The sequence below is a fragment of the Labeo rohita genome, chromosome 21 (assembly GCF_022985175.1).
Source record: "Labeo rohita strain BAU-BD-2019 chromosome 21, IGBB_LRoh.1.0, whole genome shotgun sequence".
Taxonomy (NCBI): Eukaryota; Metazoa; Chordata; class Actinopteri; order Cypriniformes; family Cyprinidae; genus Labeo; species Labeo rohita.
The window spans coordinates 4,593,716-4,608,675 of NC_066889.1; the positions used below are offsets into that span (position 1 = coordinate 4,593,716).

At 33.0% G+C, this 14,960-nt stretch overlaps 1 protein-coding gene across 1 annotated transcript; it reads right to left on the reverse strand.

The window, feature by feature from the left end:
* Window positions 1-1,325: 1,325 nt before the first annotated feature.
* LOC127152605 (prenylcysteine oxidase-like) lies at window positions 1,326-11,606 on the reverse strand. Its single transcript, XM_051093361.1, has 6 exons — window positions 11,269-11,606; window positions 10,981-11,187; window positions 9,047-9,221; window positions 6,854-7,065; window positions 5,164-5,304; window positions 1,326-2,476 (listed from the first exon to the last, which is right to left on the reverse strand). Exons 1-6 carry the CDS (start codon window positions 11,360-11,362, stop codon window positions 1,815-1,817), a joined length of 1,491 nt encoding a protein of 496 aa, XP_050949318.1. The 5' UTR covers window positions 11,363-11,606; the 3' UTR covers window positions 1,326-1,814.
* Window positions 11,607-14,960: the final 3,354 nt, after the last annotated feature.

Below are 14,960 nucleotides of genomic sequence, written 5' to 3' on the forward strand. Positions count from 1 at the left end.
GTTCAGCTGTCAGAGTTGGCAAGATTTCTGCTTGCAGTATAAGTTTGATGCATGGCTATCTGCATCAGTGCGCTCTGGATATCAGAGCAGTGCAGCACAGAATACAACAGAATAGTTGATTAGAGTATTGACGACTGTATTAGTATTAAAGATAGGATATTAAAATGCTATCCTGATTGCATGCTGTACATTTGGTTGACATGTGACGTGTATATTAAAACTCATTCAGACACAAATAAAATTTGCATGCATTTTGCAACATATCAACACCATAAACCTATTTCTTTGACTCCAAGCTTTACATTTAACTGTTTACTATTTTTCAAAAATATTAAAAGCACTGTGCCATCCAAATTCAGTAAAGCACTGCTCAAAAAAAATCCCATATCTTCACAAGGCCTTTCTTTTCCACAAGCTTAAAGCAGAGAAACCAGAGGAGAAAATCTTCATTTCTTGAAACAGCGCCCTCTTCTGTTATTTCTGATATTAAGCAGTAAAAAAAAACTTTAAGAAACATAAACATAAAAAACTTTTTTTTTTGGAATGTTTTGTGTTTGTTACATTGTAACAATGCCTTTAGACAGAGAGTATGAACAAAAAAATGACGTATTAACAATATTTCCCATGCATTTTCATAAAAAAGAATACTGATTTCAAAAACACATTTAAAAATTCTAGTGTCAATATGTTCTATTTGTTTGTTAAAATTAACAAGAAAATGTATACTTTTGTTCATAAATAAAGGATTAAATGTATCAAAAACTGACTAAAGAATTTTACATTGTTACACATTTCCTTCTTTCTTTTTTTCTTTCTTCTTTTTTTAAAAAATGTTCCATCAAAGAGTCCAGAAAAATAAATCACCGTTTCAACAAGAAACTGATTTGAAGGATCATACAACAAGATTTTTGAAGGATCATACGACACTGAAGACTAGAATAATGATGCTGAAAATGTAGCTTTGAATCACATAAATAAATTATATTTTTAAACTATAGTAGACAACAAGTATGTGGTGTAGAAAATAAAATAATATTGCAAAATATTAGCTAAAATTCAAGTATTTTATATAAATGCAGCCTTGGTGAGCATAAGAGATCTCTTTGAAATACAAACCAAAAAAACCCAAACCAATAAATAAATAAATAAATAAATAAGCAAGCAAACAAATGAATGAATGAATGAATGAATGAATGAATGAATGAAATTTTTCAGGACCACTCAATTAATAATGCGCAAAATGACCAGATTTTGGGGTGGAATTTAGAATTCTTATTGTGAGACGACCATAAGCAATTATTTATTGAAATGAGAAAGTCAAGCCATCATAATAAATAATTAGTTTTTAAATCTTATAAATCCTGCTAATACTTTTCCTAGCCCAGTGACATTTACACATACGTAGCATGTAAAACACAAGATTGATCTGAACTTTTAAAACTATAAGATGTCTTCAGCAAACATAAGAAAAAAACCCTAAACAAATGGAAAATTACCTTCACATCTTTCCATGCAAAGTTTTCACTTTAACACATTAGCTCATAATAAGTAAGCTTACAGATGCATCAGGTTGGTCAGTAATGGAGAACTCATCCCACGCATTACCCGTCTGATACAGATCGAGCGTTTAGCCTGAGACCACACTGCTTTCACCATTTTTGCATCTTGCATCAAAAAAGGAAAACTAAAACCTAAACCGTGTTGCATGGAATCGAAAACACGCTGTTGCTTACTTTTCTGTCTCAAACAGGTCTGACAAGTATAATCCGTCTTCTCATACTTCACAGTGTCTTTCTAATGACATACGGGGTGTGTCACAATTCTGTCTTCACTTTGTGCATGAGGTCTTTCTGGTCAATCATTTCCAATTGTCTGTTCCAACGATGATAGGCCAACAGTGCTATATTCTTAGCTGCCACCGAGCTCATCTCCATCGCACTCCCAGCCCACTCGATTCCATTCAGGAAGTACAGGTTTTCGTGCAGCACCACCGGTGGCAAGCCCTGGGTGCTTCCGTAATGAGGGTACGCCAGCCAATCTGTGACCTGCACGGAATAGTAGGACTTAAAAAGTGTCTTCAGTTCATTCTTCTCCAGGGGTTTTGGTGAAAAGACCTTGTAGACTCCAGCCTCTTGAGGCTGCTTTCGGCGGAAGCCGGAGGTTATGTTGACCGGACAGACGCTGGCGGCGCTGTTGAAGAAAAGTCCGGGAGTGTCTGTGGTAAGGATGCTGGAAAATGGAAACAGCTTTGGGTCGGGAAAGCCAAAGTAAGTGCAGTTCAGGTAGCCGTGGATGATGGAGGCCACAGTTTGGTGGTAGGAGCCCGATATATCAGGAAGTTGTGGCTCAAAGCCTTGGAATGAGATGTCCGAGTTGACGTTTTGTTGGAGAGGCGTCGCTACTACTACAATGTCATAGAGCTCGGATGACTTTTCATTTTGAGAGTCGTAGGTGAGCTCATACTGTTGGTAATCTCCTGAGGGAAAAAAAATGAATGTGAATTGTCCATGCTGTCTTTTTAACATAAATTAACAAGTGTAGTGAAGTGTAATGCTATAGACCAATTGTAGATTTGTAAACATTCGGGATGCATGTGCATCAAGGTTGCAGAAAACTCTGGAGAGATAGCCTTTACGGCTAGAGAATTACATGGCTATGATACAAAATAGTTAAATTTAACCCTTGTGCGTCAATAAAAAAAGTTACACATAGGTCCTTAGTGGACAAAAATGTTCATGACTTAAGTTTCATCTCATTTTAAAGAAGACCCATGGCAGATTATTGTTGAAGTAGAAAAGGTTTAAAAAGTGAAACAAAAAAAAGTTAGAGAGGTTTAAAATTCTTTATGAACATTATTTTATATAAAAATATATATTTTATGAAACATGTTGAACTCTAAACCTGCTAGAAAATCAAAGCCATAAATCTAAACAAGTTGTATTCCAAATTTGAGGTTGATATCTCAAAAAATGAGCTTTCAGGAAGAATTTGTTTGGGCGCAGTACCAGATTTTCCTCATTAGATGCCAGCAAAACTTTGTGATTTGCAGCAGTTTTTCTCTCTCAAATATTACAAGCACACACACTTTTTTGAATGACACGCATACGAACCACACTCTGACATACCAAAATAACCCACACAATTATAGCTGCATTATTTATCCAGTTGGCTCTATAATATGCAGAAGCAGAAAACAGAAATGAAGCGAGTGTTTGCTTTATTGGCCAAATCTAAAAAAAAAAAGGCATCATCTGGTAAAAAATTGTAAAAAGTTTAATTTTGAAGCCTTGCATGAATGAAAGTCCATTAACAAAAATTGCATCATTTTACAGTTAAATGGAACTGTGATTAAAAATAGCAGTTTTAATGGGTTTCAATGGAGACACTTTTGGTGCTGATAGAAACTATTTTTTATACCTAGTGCAACATAGATGTATTAAAGGAAATGGGGGTGAAATAGCAACAGAAAATGACTCGCTATTCTCGCTTTTTTTGAGTTAAATCAAGTTGTAAAGTCCGAATTAGGAGATATAAACTTGAATTTGCGAGAAAAAAGTAAGAACTGTGAGTAAAATAAATAAATATTATGCAAGAATGTTAATAGTAATAGGGTTTAAATAATATTTCATGCTGTAACTGTGAGGCTAATTTAATACGCCCCTTATATATAAACACCATATGTGAATATTATGTAGATCTATTGTTTAAATCAAATTTATTCTTTAAAAGTAGAGTAATCATAGCAGTCTTCATCCATAGTACATACGGTTATGTATGAGTTTAGCTTCAAATGGTGTCTTTAACGACAGTATTTTATAAAAATTATTTGCATTCCGATTTTGACATCAAAAGGCACAAAATAGCTTTTTTCTTTTATTCCATGAATTTTACCCGTTTGCCTCCACTTTTTACCATTGTTTTTCTGCAACCACTATGCGCACACAGCTGCAACTGACATAACTGTGACTCCAAATTGGTCTAAATAAATCAAAAAGTACACCACTGTTTTAAGGTGTTCATACTGGCAGCATCCTAGCTGTATATGGCTTTCTTCTCTCAGACAAATACAGTCAGAGTTATTTTTAAAAATGTCCTGACTCGTTTTATAATGGCAGTGAATAGTTGTTGAGATTTTGAGGCAAAATAAAGTGCATCAGTCCATCATAAAAAGTGCTCCACGTGGCTCCAGAAGGGTTAATAATATTTTTCTAAAGCAAATCAATGTGTTTGTGTAAGAAAAATACTTATATTTAAAACATTACATTTTAAATATGCACTTTTCACGATGAATTGATGCACTTTACTTTGCTTCAAAATCTCAACACCCATTCACTGCCATTATAAAGCTTGGAAGAGCCAAGACATTTTTTAATATAACTATATAAATAAAAACATCACCATAATCCACAAGCAATCCAAACCACTCCAGTCTGCATGTTAGAAACTAATACAAAATTATGGCCTTTATCTTAGCCCACTTCCTCCAGTGAAAAAGTCCATCTGTTGTCCTCTCACATCGAAATCCACCCACGTATTTGTTTAGAATGTTTTAGACTGTTTTCGCTTGTAAACAGTGCATATTTCTGTCTTGATTCAGACATGATGTCTTTTTCAACAGAAAAGGCATTATTATGGACAGAGGACTCATATTTTAGTCTGAAGCAACAGATTGAAGTAAAAAATGCCTTGATTTATTTGTTTCTTACAAACATACAGCTTTTCAACTCACAAAACATTAACTTATGGACTTGAGTGGTGTGGATAACTTGTGGATTATTGTGATGTTTTTAATCAGCTGTTTGGACTCTGACGGCACCCATTCACTGCAGTGTAATGCTACATTTCTCCAAATCTGTTCAGATGAAGAAACAAACTGATGTACATCTTGGATGGCCTTTTTAACAAACTTTCATTTGAAAGGGTGAATGAGTGAACCATTTTTTGTTTTCTTTACTGTTGGACACTGTTATTTGTCAGCGACCCACAGGCGACAGAGACTATTGGGATTAAGTAACATCCTGTGGCTACTATCACTGGGGGAGAAGATCTGTTAGATACTGCAGTCAGCTAGGAAAGCCTATTAGCCACAAACAGTCTACTAGAACAGCCATTTAGATGAACAGTGTTTCACAGTGTTTTTTAGCTGATGGTTATGTGCAATACCTGTTGATCGGAGGGTAATGGTCGTAACTGGACTTTGGATGAGATTAGCTTTTGCTAGTTTAAGCAGTCCGGAGCAAACCAGTTTGTTTCCTCCCTCCACAGCCCAGAGATTGGCCTGTGCACCAGCTAGAGACACAGCACCTGTCAAAGAGAAGTGGGCAACTCAGAACAGACATGAAACTGGGAGGCGAGAACACAACTAAGACTGCCAGATGACTTTTTATGTTTATTATACTACATACTTTGTTCAAGAATAATTCTGAACTTTCTTTTCTCCTTGTAGCCTTATAAGATAAATAAAATCACAAAAACGTCTTTTTGTTTTCTTTCTTTCTTCCTTTCTTTCTTAAGTAAAACAGAACTTAATTAAAACTAATCAACAAAACATTTTTTTAATTATAAAAAAAAAAGTCACAAAATTATCACAAAATTAAACTATTATAAATAAACTATTATATAAAAAATATGCACTACCATTCAAAAGTTTGGGGTCACTAAGTTTATTTTTATGTTTTTGAAAAAAAGTCTTTAATCCTCACCAAGGCTACATTTATTGGTTTAAAAATAATTGATTTTTTTTTTTTTTTTTAAATCATTCTAATATGCTGCTTTGGTGCTCAAGATACATTAATTATAATTATAAAAATTATCAAAATAATAATAATAAGAATAATAAACTTTATTTTTATATAGTGCCTTCAAAGCAGCTTCTCAATGTTAAAAATTGTTGTGCTGTTTAACATTTTTGTGGAAACCATGGTCTTTTTAAAATTATTTAATGAATAGAAAGTTCAAAAGAACAGATTTAATTTAATATTACTTTACTGTATATATATATATATATATATATATATATATACACACTACCGTTCAAAAGTTTGGGGTCAGTACATTTTTATTGTTTCTTTTTTTTTTTTTTTTAAGAAATTAATACTTTTATTCACCAAGGATGTATTAAGTTAATAATTAAAAGTTTATTAAAAGTTAATAATAAATAATTTACATTGTTATAAAATATTTATATTTTGAATAAACACTGTACTTTTTAAACTTGTTATTCATGAAAGAATCCTGAAAAAAAAAAAATCACAGGTTCCAAAAAATATTTGGCAGCACAACTGTTGATAATATCCAACACTGATCATTCTAATAATAAATCCGCATATTAGAATGATTTCTGAAGGATCATGTGACACTTAAGACTGGAGTAACAGCTGATAAAAATTCAGCTTTTCATCACAGGAATAAATTCTATTTTAAAGTATGTTAAAATAAAAAACATTATTTTATATTGTAAAAACATTTTGCAATATTACTGTTTTTTTTTCTATATTTTTAATCAAATAAATGCAGCCTTGATGAGCATAAGAGACTTCTTTAAAGACTATTACAAGTCTTACTGACCCTTTTGAACGGTAGTGTATATATATATATATATATATTTTTTTTTTTTTTTTTGATGTTTGAGGATTATCATACATACTACATATAACTACACTTAATGCTTCAAATATATGCCATTTAACTGATTATTCATCACTGAATAATTTCATCCATAATTCATTGATGAGAGTTAAAAAAAAGAATTAAACTAAACAAATTAGGGTTTATATTTAGAATAGAATAGTGTATACTAGTACAAAGCTTAGTGTATCATTCTAATAAACTATGAAGAATTTTTTGTGCATACCAACAAATGCAGGGATGCTGATGTTCTGGCCGTAGTTGACCCTCATGATCGGAGCTATGACTTCATCGATGAAGCGCTGGGAGACGCCCAGTTCTAACAGAGACTCGGAAAGGGAGCGGCGGGTCATGTTGATAAATCCTGAACCCCCAAGAGAGTGCAGCAGCTCTTCTACTGAACTGAAGGCATAGCCATGGGCCTGGTATTTATAGATTCTGACAGAAAAAGGACAGCAAAATGTGTTAAAGCAAACAAGAAAAAGACAGGAGTGATTTTTATTGGCAAGTCAGCATCTAAGGCTATCTTCATGGCAAAAACTAAGTTGGAATAATAGAGTTACAAACACAAAACAAAATCAAATAAACACAAAAATACAAGCAAACAAGAGAAAAAGAGGATGATTTAAAAAAAATACAAAAAGCTTGTGTTACTCAGACTGCAGCTGAACAATTGCATATTTCAAGGTTCCCTAATGATCAAATAAAACACCTTTTGTGTTTTTATGTTTCTCAAATAGGCGAGAATGAGCAAACTAGTTACTAAGAAATGTTTTAAACCTAGATGCAGCAGGACATAAACCAAGGATGTAAAAAAAAAACGGCAACAGTCTTATGTTGCAGTCAACCAAAACCACTTGCTGTTGCTAATCTTTGGCAGGTGTTATTTATAAGACAAGGGAGGGGATATTCCCATTCGAAAATGTGTTTTACTAGATTTATGCAACTGCCAGACGCTTTTATCCAGAGCAACTAATATTGCATTCAAAGTACTGTACACATTTATAATTTATCAGTTCATTCTTTTCTCGGGAATCAAACCAAAGACCTCGCCATTGCAAGTGGCATACTCTACTGTTTGAGCTACAGGAAAGTTTTATTTGACAATAAGTTTGTTAATTTTGTCAACACTTTTATTTTGAGTGAATTAAAAACCACAAAACCTGTACATTTATTTGATTAAAAATACAGAAAAAAACGCTAATATTGTAAAATATTATTACAATTGAAAATATTGGTTTTCTATGTTAATATACTTTAAAATAGAATTTATTTCTGTGATGCCAAGCTGAATATTCAGTATCATTACTCCAGTCCAGTGTCAGAGTTTTATTATCAGTGCTGGAAATGGTTGTGCTGCTTAATTTTTTTTGGAACCTGTGATCTTTTTTCAGGATACTTTGATGAATAAAACTGTAAAAAGAACAGCATTTATTTAAAATAGAAATCTATTTTTTTTTTTCTATCTTTTGTGTTCAAAGTTTGGGGTCAGTCCATTTTTTCTTTCATTCTTTGAAAGAAATTAATACTTTCATTCAGCAAGGATGTGTTCAACTGATAAGAAATTGTGATAGTAAACTAGTAAAATAGTTTTTCTATTCCTATTTGGAATAAATTTGGTACTTTTTAACTTTTTATTCATCAAAGAATTCTGAAAAAGGATTATAGGTTCCAAACTAATATTAAGCAGCACAATGGTTTCCAACATTGATAATAAATCAGCGCATTAGAATGATTTCTGAAAGACCTTGTGAAACTGAAGACTGGAGTAATGATGCTGAAAATTCAGCTTTGCATCACAGGAAGAAATTCTATTTTAAAGTAAATTAAAATAGAAAATGTATTTTAAATTGCAATACTATTTCATAATATTAATTTTTTCTGTGTTTTTCATCAAATAAATGGAACTTTGATGAGCATAACATTTTTTTAAATAAAAATCTTGTCTTTTAATCACACATAGGACTAAGCTGAACTTTTTTTATTCTCAGCATAAAATTAATAAAAATATTCTACACTGTCAAAAAAAATCAAATAAACAAATTTACATGCACTAATTTTAATCAGTCAGAATGCATAAGATTCTGAATGAATGAATGATTTTCAGATTCTGTTTTTTAGTCATTTTTACTTATATGTAAACATACATACTTTTTTTTTTAAATCCAACTGGTAAGATGGGCGATTTCAAGCATTTACATGCTTATTTTGTTTCCTGTTGATCAAATTATAAATGCATGTAACATTGATCCTGTACAGCTCCTTCGTACAAAAGATAAACATTTTCTTGCTTTTCCCTGAATGACAACATTTGGAACATTTCTAAGTTATGCTAGATACCACAGATCATCAGGTTTGCACAAACTTTGCACAAAAAGTGTCATAAAACAGAACGCATGAGCTGCATCTTTTCTCTCACCTCATAAACTTCTCCATGATCTCCTCCACCCACATCTGCAGGCGGATGAAGCTGATCCCATAGCGCCACCACAAGCGAAACAAATCCAGTAGGTACCAATCAGTCTCCTCCAAAATAAACTCCTCTCCATTAAACACTGCCGTCTTCCCAGCCACACTCTTGCGGTACTTCAGCCCTGTGGACGGGTAACATAAGATTAAAGAGAAGATAATGATTTTAGAACAAACCCCGAATGCTAAATGTGACCCTGGACCACACAACCAGTCATATGGATCAATTTTTTGAAACTGAGATTTATATATCAGCATAAGCTTTCCATTGATGTATGGACAGGACAATATTTGGTCAAGATACAACTATATATATGTATATATATATATAGAGAGAGAGAAAATCACCTTTAAATTTGTCCAAATGAAGTTCTTAGCAATGCATATTACTAATCAAAAATTACATGTTGATATATTTTCAGTAGGAAACTTACAAAATATCTTCACGGAACATGATCTTTACTTAAAGGAGAAGTCCACTTACAAAACAACAATTTACAAATAATTTACTCACCCCCTTGTCATCCAAGATGTTCATGTCTTTCTGTCTTCAGTCGTAAAGAAATTATGGTTTTTGAGGAAAGCATTTCAGGATTTTTCTTGATATAATGGACTTCAATTGTGCCCCCGATTTTGAACTTCTGAAATGAAATGAAAGGGCTCTAAATGATCCCAGCCGAAGAAGAAGTGTCTTATCTAGCGAAACGATCTGTAATTTTTTCTTTTTCGAAAAATAAAAATTTGTATACTTTTTAAGCACAAAAGCTTGCATAGCACAGGCTCTCGGATGCGCGATTATGGGTCGTTCTTGTTAAATTTACTTTAATGTGACTTGCGAAGAACAAGTCGTCTCGGGGGAGTGATTCGTTCAGTCGCGCATGCGCAACATCCTGTTAGGTTCTGTAGTGGAATTAGTTCACCTGTTTCGAGTCTTCGGGTTTTTCGAGTCGTTCGTTCATCTTATGGGGCTGTCACGTGACGCTGATTTTGCTCAAATTAACGAAATGACTCGAAAAAAGATTAGTTTATTTTGCTGAACGAGACTCAAAGGTCAGAGTCGGTAAAATGATCCAAACTTCCCATCACTACTACGAATCACGTCTAAGTTCATCATCTGTGTACTCCGGCTCAAAAAGGTAGAGCATGGCGAAAAACTCCATCTTATTTTCTCCTACAACTTCAGAATTGTCCGACACGTTGTAGCTTTTTGTTTGTAAACAGCGTTTGACCTACTTGCACTTTCTTATTCTTTGTGCATTCGCTTTGTAAACACTGGGTCTGTAGATCCGCCTACGTTCCGCGTGACCTTTCGATGTGATTTAACAGTATGTCGTGAACGCGCATCCCAGAGCCTGTGCTACACAAGCTTTTGTGCTTAAAAAGTATACAAATTTTTATTTTTAGAAAAAACGACCGATCGTTTCGCTAGATAAGACCCTTCTTCCTCGGCTGGGATCGTTTAGAGCCCTTTGAAGCTGCATTTAAACTAAACTACATTTCGGAAGGTCAAAATCGGGGGCCATTATATGAAGAAAAATCCTGAAATGCTTTCCTCAAAAACTGTAATTTCTTTACAACTGAAGACAGAAAGACCTGAACATCTTGGATGACAAGGGGGTGAGTAAATTATTTGTAAATTGTTGTTTTGGAAGTAGACTTCTCCTTTAATATACTAATGATTTTGGCATAAAAGAAAAATCTATAATTTTGACCCAAACGGTGTATTTTTGGCTATTGCTATAAATATACCCGTGCTACTTATGACTGGTTTTGTGGTCCAGGGTCACAAATATGGCCAAGCAGTGTCTTCCAAGACTTTTACCTAGCATTAACTCTATCAATAATTACTAAATTGTACATTTTAGCAATATGAATCCAACTAACCCAGTTGCTGGACAAAGTCTTGCATATGCAGGTTGAGGGAATGAATGATGGATCCACCGGACTCGTAGTCCTGGTGGTTCACAGTGACAGTAGCCAAACGACCACCGACTGACCCTTTCTCAAACACATCAATTCTCACTTCCGGTCCAAAATGTTGCCTAAGGAAATGAGCCGTGGCGGTTCCTCCGATTCCAGCTCCAACAACAGCTGCAAACATAACATCAGACTGTAATATGGGCTCTTTAGTTGGAGAATAATTAATAGCATGAACATTTGGCCTAACGTTACCTATTTTAGAAGGCGGGGCACCATCAAGTTTGGCAAAATCCGGATCCGCCAATACATGCACAAAAGAAAGAAGAACAACGAGATACTGATTCATGTTTGTTTATAAGAAACGAAACTCCTTCGATGAACAGAGGATGCACATGCATTCAGGCTAAATGAATACAGAAGCAGTTATGCAGTTCTCCTCAACTCTCGGCGATTTTGATACTTAAAAAAAGGAGAAATCAAAACGCAAAATATCCAGTGGGTTTAGATCAAGTAAAAGCTGTTTGCATTCATATTTGCTTTCTGTCGGCTACTGTACGACAACAAAAGCGCATGATGTTGCATGCGCACGCTTTTCACCAATCAGAGCAAACGAGACTCTCTTCTGACCAATCAGAGCAGGAGAAACTCATACTCGACCAATCGGAGTACGAGAAATCCTCTTTCTTCCGGGATGCGTTGAAGCCTTAAGCCTGATGATGGAATGAGTTTCTTGAAAAACAGTTGGTCAGACAGCTTTTATTGAAAGTTAAAAGCGATTTCAGCGACTTGTCATCCGTTCAATCACACGACCTATATTTTAAAGACGTTTTAAACAAGCGACAAAACTGACAGACAGAGCGTTTCTGAATGGTTAAATGGGGCGGGCCGCTCCCCTGACTCTGTGTTTACAGATCTGACAGGTAATATGAATTAAAAAATGACATAAATTAAATTATGCTCTTTAAATATGAGCGTAGTCACAAAAAAACTGTATTTTACTTAAAACAAAAAAGTTTCTCAGTTACTTATGAAAATGTCAACTATTACAAAGGGAGTTACATCTGAATATTTTCAAACACATTCAAATTTGATTTCTTTTCCAAAATTGCATTGACTGTTTCAGGAGTGTGGGACACACAATAGGACATTTTTATTTGATAACTGTTTTATTTCATATTTGGGTTAATGTATGTGCTCATTTTTTTAATTAACAGTTTTCCCAGAGTCATTGTTGAATGACAGTGTTTTCTGTCACAACTATGCAAAAATTTGATTTTAAAAGAAGTATCATAGCTATTGAACTGTTATGATTTGTTATGATTTTAAATCTGTTTTTAACCTCAGAACGATCTCAAACTAAAAAGAGGTGCTAAGGTCTGATTTTGTGGTGGCTGTGCTTTAAAATGAAATTATTATAATCTAAATTCAAGTGATGAAGGCTTTTGAAAGCCTGAGAGTAATCAGTGTTGTGTACTAACCCTGCCTGCTTTAAATGTTTGAAAATGATTAACAGTTTAAAATAATTTGAAATTTAAATTTAGAAAAGTAATCAAAAAGAACACTCTGAAAAATGCTGGGTTAAAAACAACACAGCACCGGGTGAAATATGGACAAACCCAACTTTCTGGTTAGTTTTAACTCAACTATTGTTTAAAAATGACTATATGGCTGGTTTAAAATGAATCCAAAATTAAATAAAAAATCAGCAATAATCAAAAGGAGAACATTTATTAATAAGCAATTAAAAACATGTTATTATTTAATTATTATTTATTTAACTTATTAACAAGTGTTCACTTATTGAGCATATTAATAAATGTTCATTTCCAACCTATTTTGTGTTCATTTTAATAGAAATATAGCAATTTTTTAAGCAATAGTTGAGTGAAATAAAACTACCTAGAATGAGTTAAACATTTATCTCAACCGCTTGCTCAAAACAACCCAATCAATGGGTTTGTGTTGCACGCAGCGCTAGGTTGTTTTTAACCAACTTTTTTTTTTTAGAGTGTTATCAAATGCAATCAGTTATATTACTTTAATGAAGTAATTGAAATAGTTAAACTACATACATTTTACATAGGGTAACTTGTAATCTATAACCTATTACATTTTCAAAGTAACCTTCCTAACCAATTTTTTCCTAATAAATTTTGTGTGTAAAATGGCTTGAACATGAGATGCACATGAGAACTAAATTGAAAATTCAATTAAATTAGGTTCAATTACTATAAATAAAAAGACAAAATTAAACATAATTAAATTAAATAATTAAATTAAATTAATGAATGGGAAATGTATGTATTTGACATATATTTTTTTAAAGGTCAAATGCAGTGTTCCAGTTAAATGGCCATCGACGGGAGTGTTAGTTGTTAGTTAATTCTGGGTCACATAGAAATTCCCTTTTAGCCACCTGGTTTGCTAGAGGCTGTTTTTTCCTGCTAATTTCCCAAACAAAGATTATGCTCGAGATTAAAAGGGATTTTCATAGAAAATCACAATGACCAGTGCCAGGAACAAAACTTGATACATGTCCAGGAAATATTGATGTGGCCATACCCTTAAGGACTACTATTGATTACAATATAGTTTTTGTTCTGTTTTAGATTTTTAGTGCACAGTTAGAACAGTTAAAAATAAATAAAGAAATACAAATATTTATTTATTTTTAACTGTTATTTTTAACTGTTCTTTCAACTGTTAAAAAAATGTCAGTATATAGACACTTTAATGAAGTAATGGAAATAGTTAAAATACTTCTTACATTTTAAATAGGGTAACTTGTAATCTATAATCTATTACATTTCCAAAGTAACATTCACAACACTGTTTACTGGGATTTTGTGTGTAAAATGCCTTTAAAAAAAAAAAAAAAAAAAAAAAAAAAAAATATATATATATATATATATATATATATATATAGTTGAAATCTACTAATTTCAGGCATTAATTAATTTTCTTTAAATTTGTACAAGCTTATAAATAACACTTCACATTAGTTATCATAGGTTAACTACATTAGTTACATTAGTTAACACGAACTAAGAATGAACAATGCTTCTACAGCATTTATTAATCTTAGTTAATATTAATTTCAGCATTTAATAATACATTATTAAAATCACAAGTTGTGTTTGTTAACAGTAGTTAATGAAACTGTGAACTAACATGAACAATGAATGATTGTATTTTTATTAACTATACATTAACAAAGATTAATAAATGTATTTTTCATTGTTAGTAAATGCATTAACTAATGTTAACAAATTGCACCTTAGTGTAAAGTAACTTATTTTAAATTTAAACAAACTCAAATTCTGTGCTTAATATATGTTGCCTTCACTGTACTATATATACGAAGCCATAATTCAGTAAGCATACTAGAATTTTTTTCCTCTGTTCAGGAATATTGTGAACATTACAAGGCAGGTTATACATCTTAAACAGTGCTGTTAATTCTCATCAGTGTTTATATTCAATTTGACACGTTTGCACTTTTAAAGGGCAGCGTTTATTTATACGTTGTTTTCTCATCATGAGTGGCCTATGACTTCAGGTCATCTGGAGCCTGTGATAATCTGACTCACTTCCTCTGTCATGTGAGGAGAGAGAAAACTCTGTGGTGCAAGATGGGGCCACTGAGATGATGTGCAAGCACACCGAAAAATCATGATGCCTGATGTCATAACGTACTATAAAAAACAACGAAAGCAAAGTCATTACAGGACATTCCAAGATGTGCAAAATTAATTACGACCTTTACGGTCATGTTCTGCTGTTGCAGTGGTAAAGAAACACAATGAATGGTCGGCCTACTTTCAGTGGAAATGTTTTTCGAATTCATTGCTTATTGTTGAAAAATAAACTTTCTCGTATAGGGGCAAGGAAATGCTGTTAAAGCACGAGAAGCCGAGGGGGTCTGACATTTCACATTGTTTTGG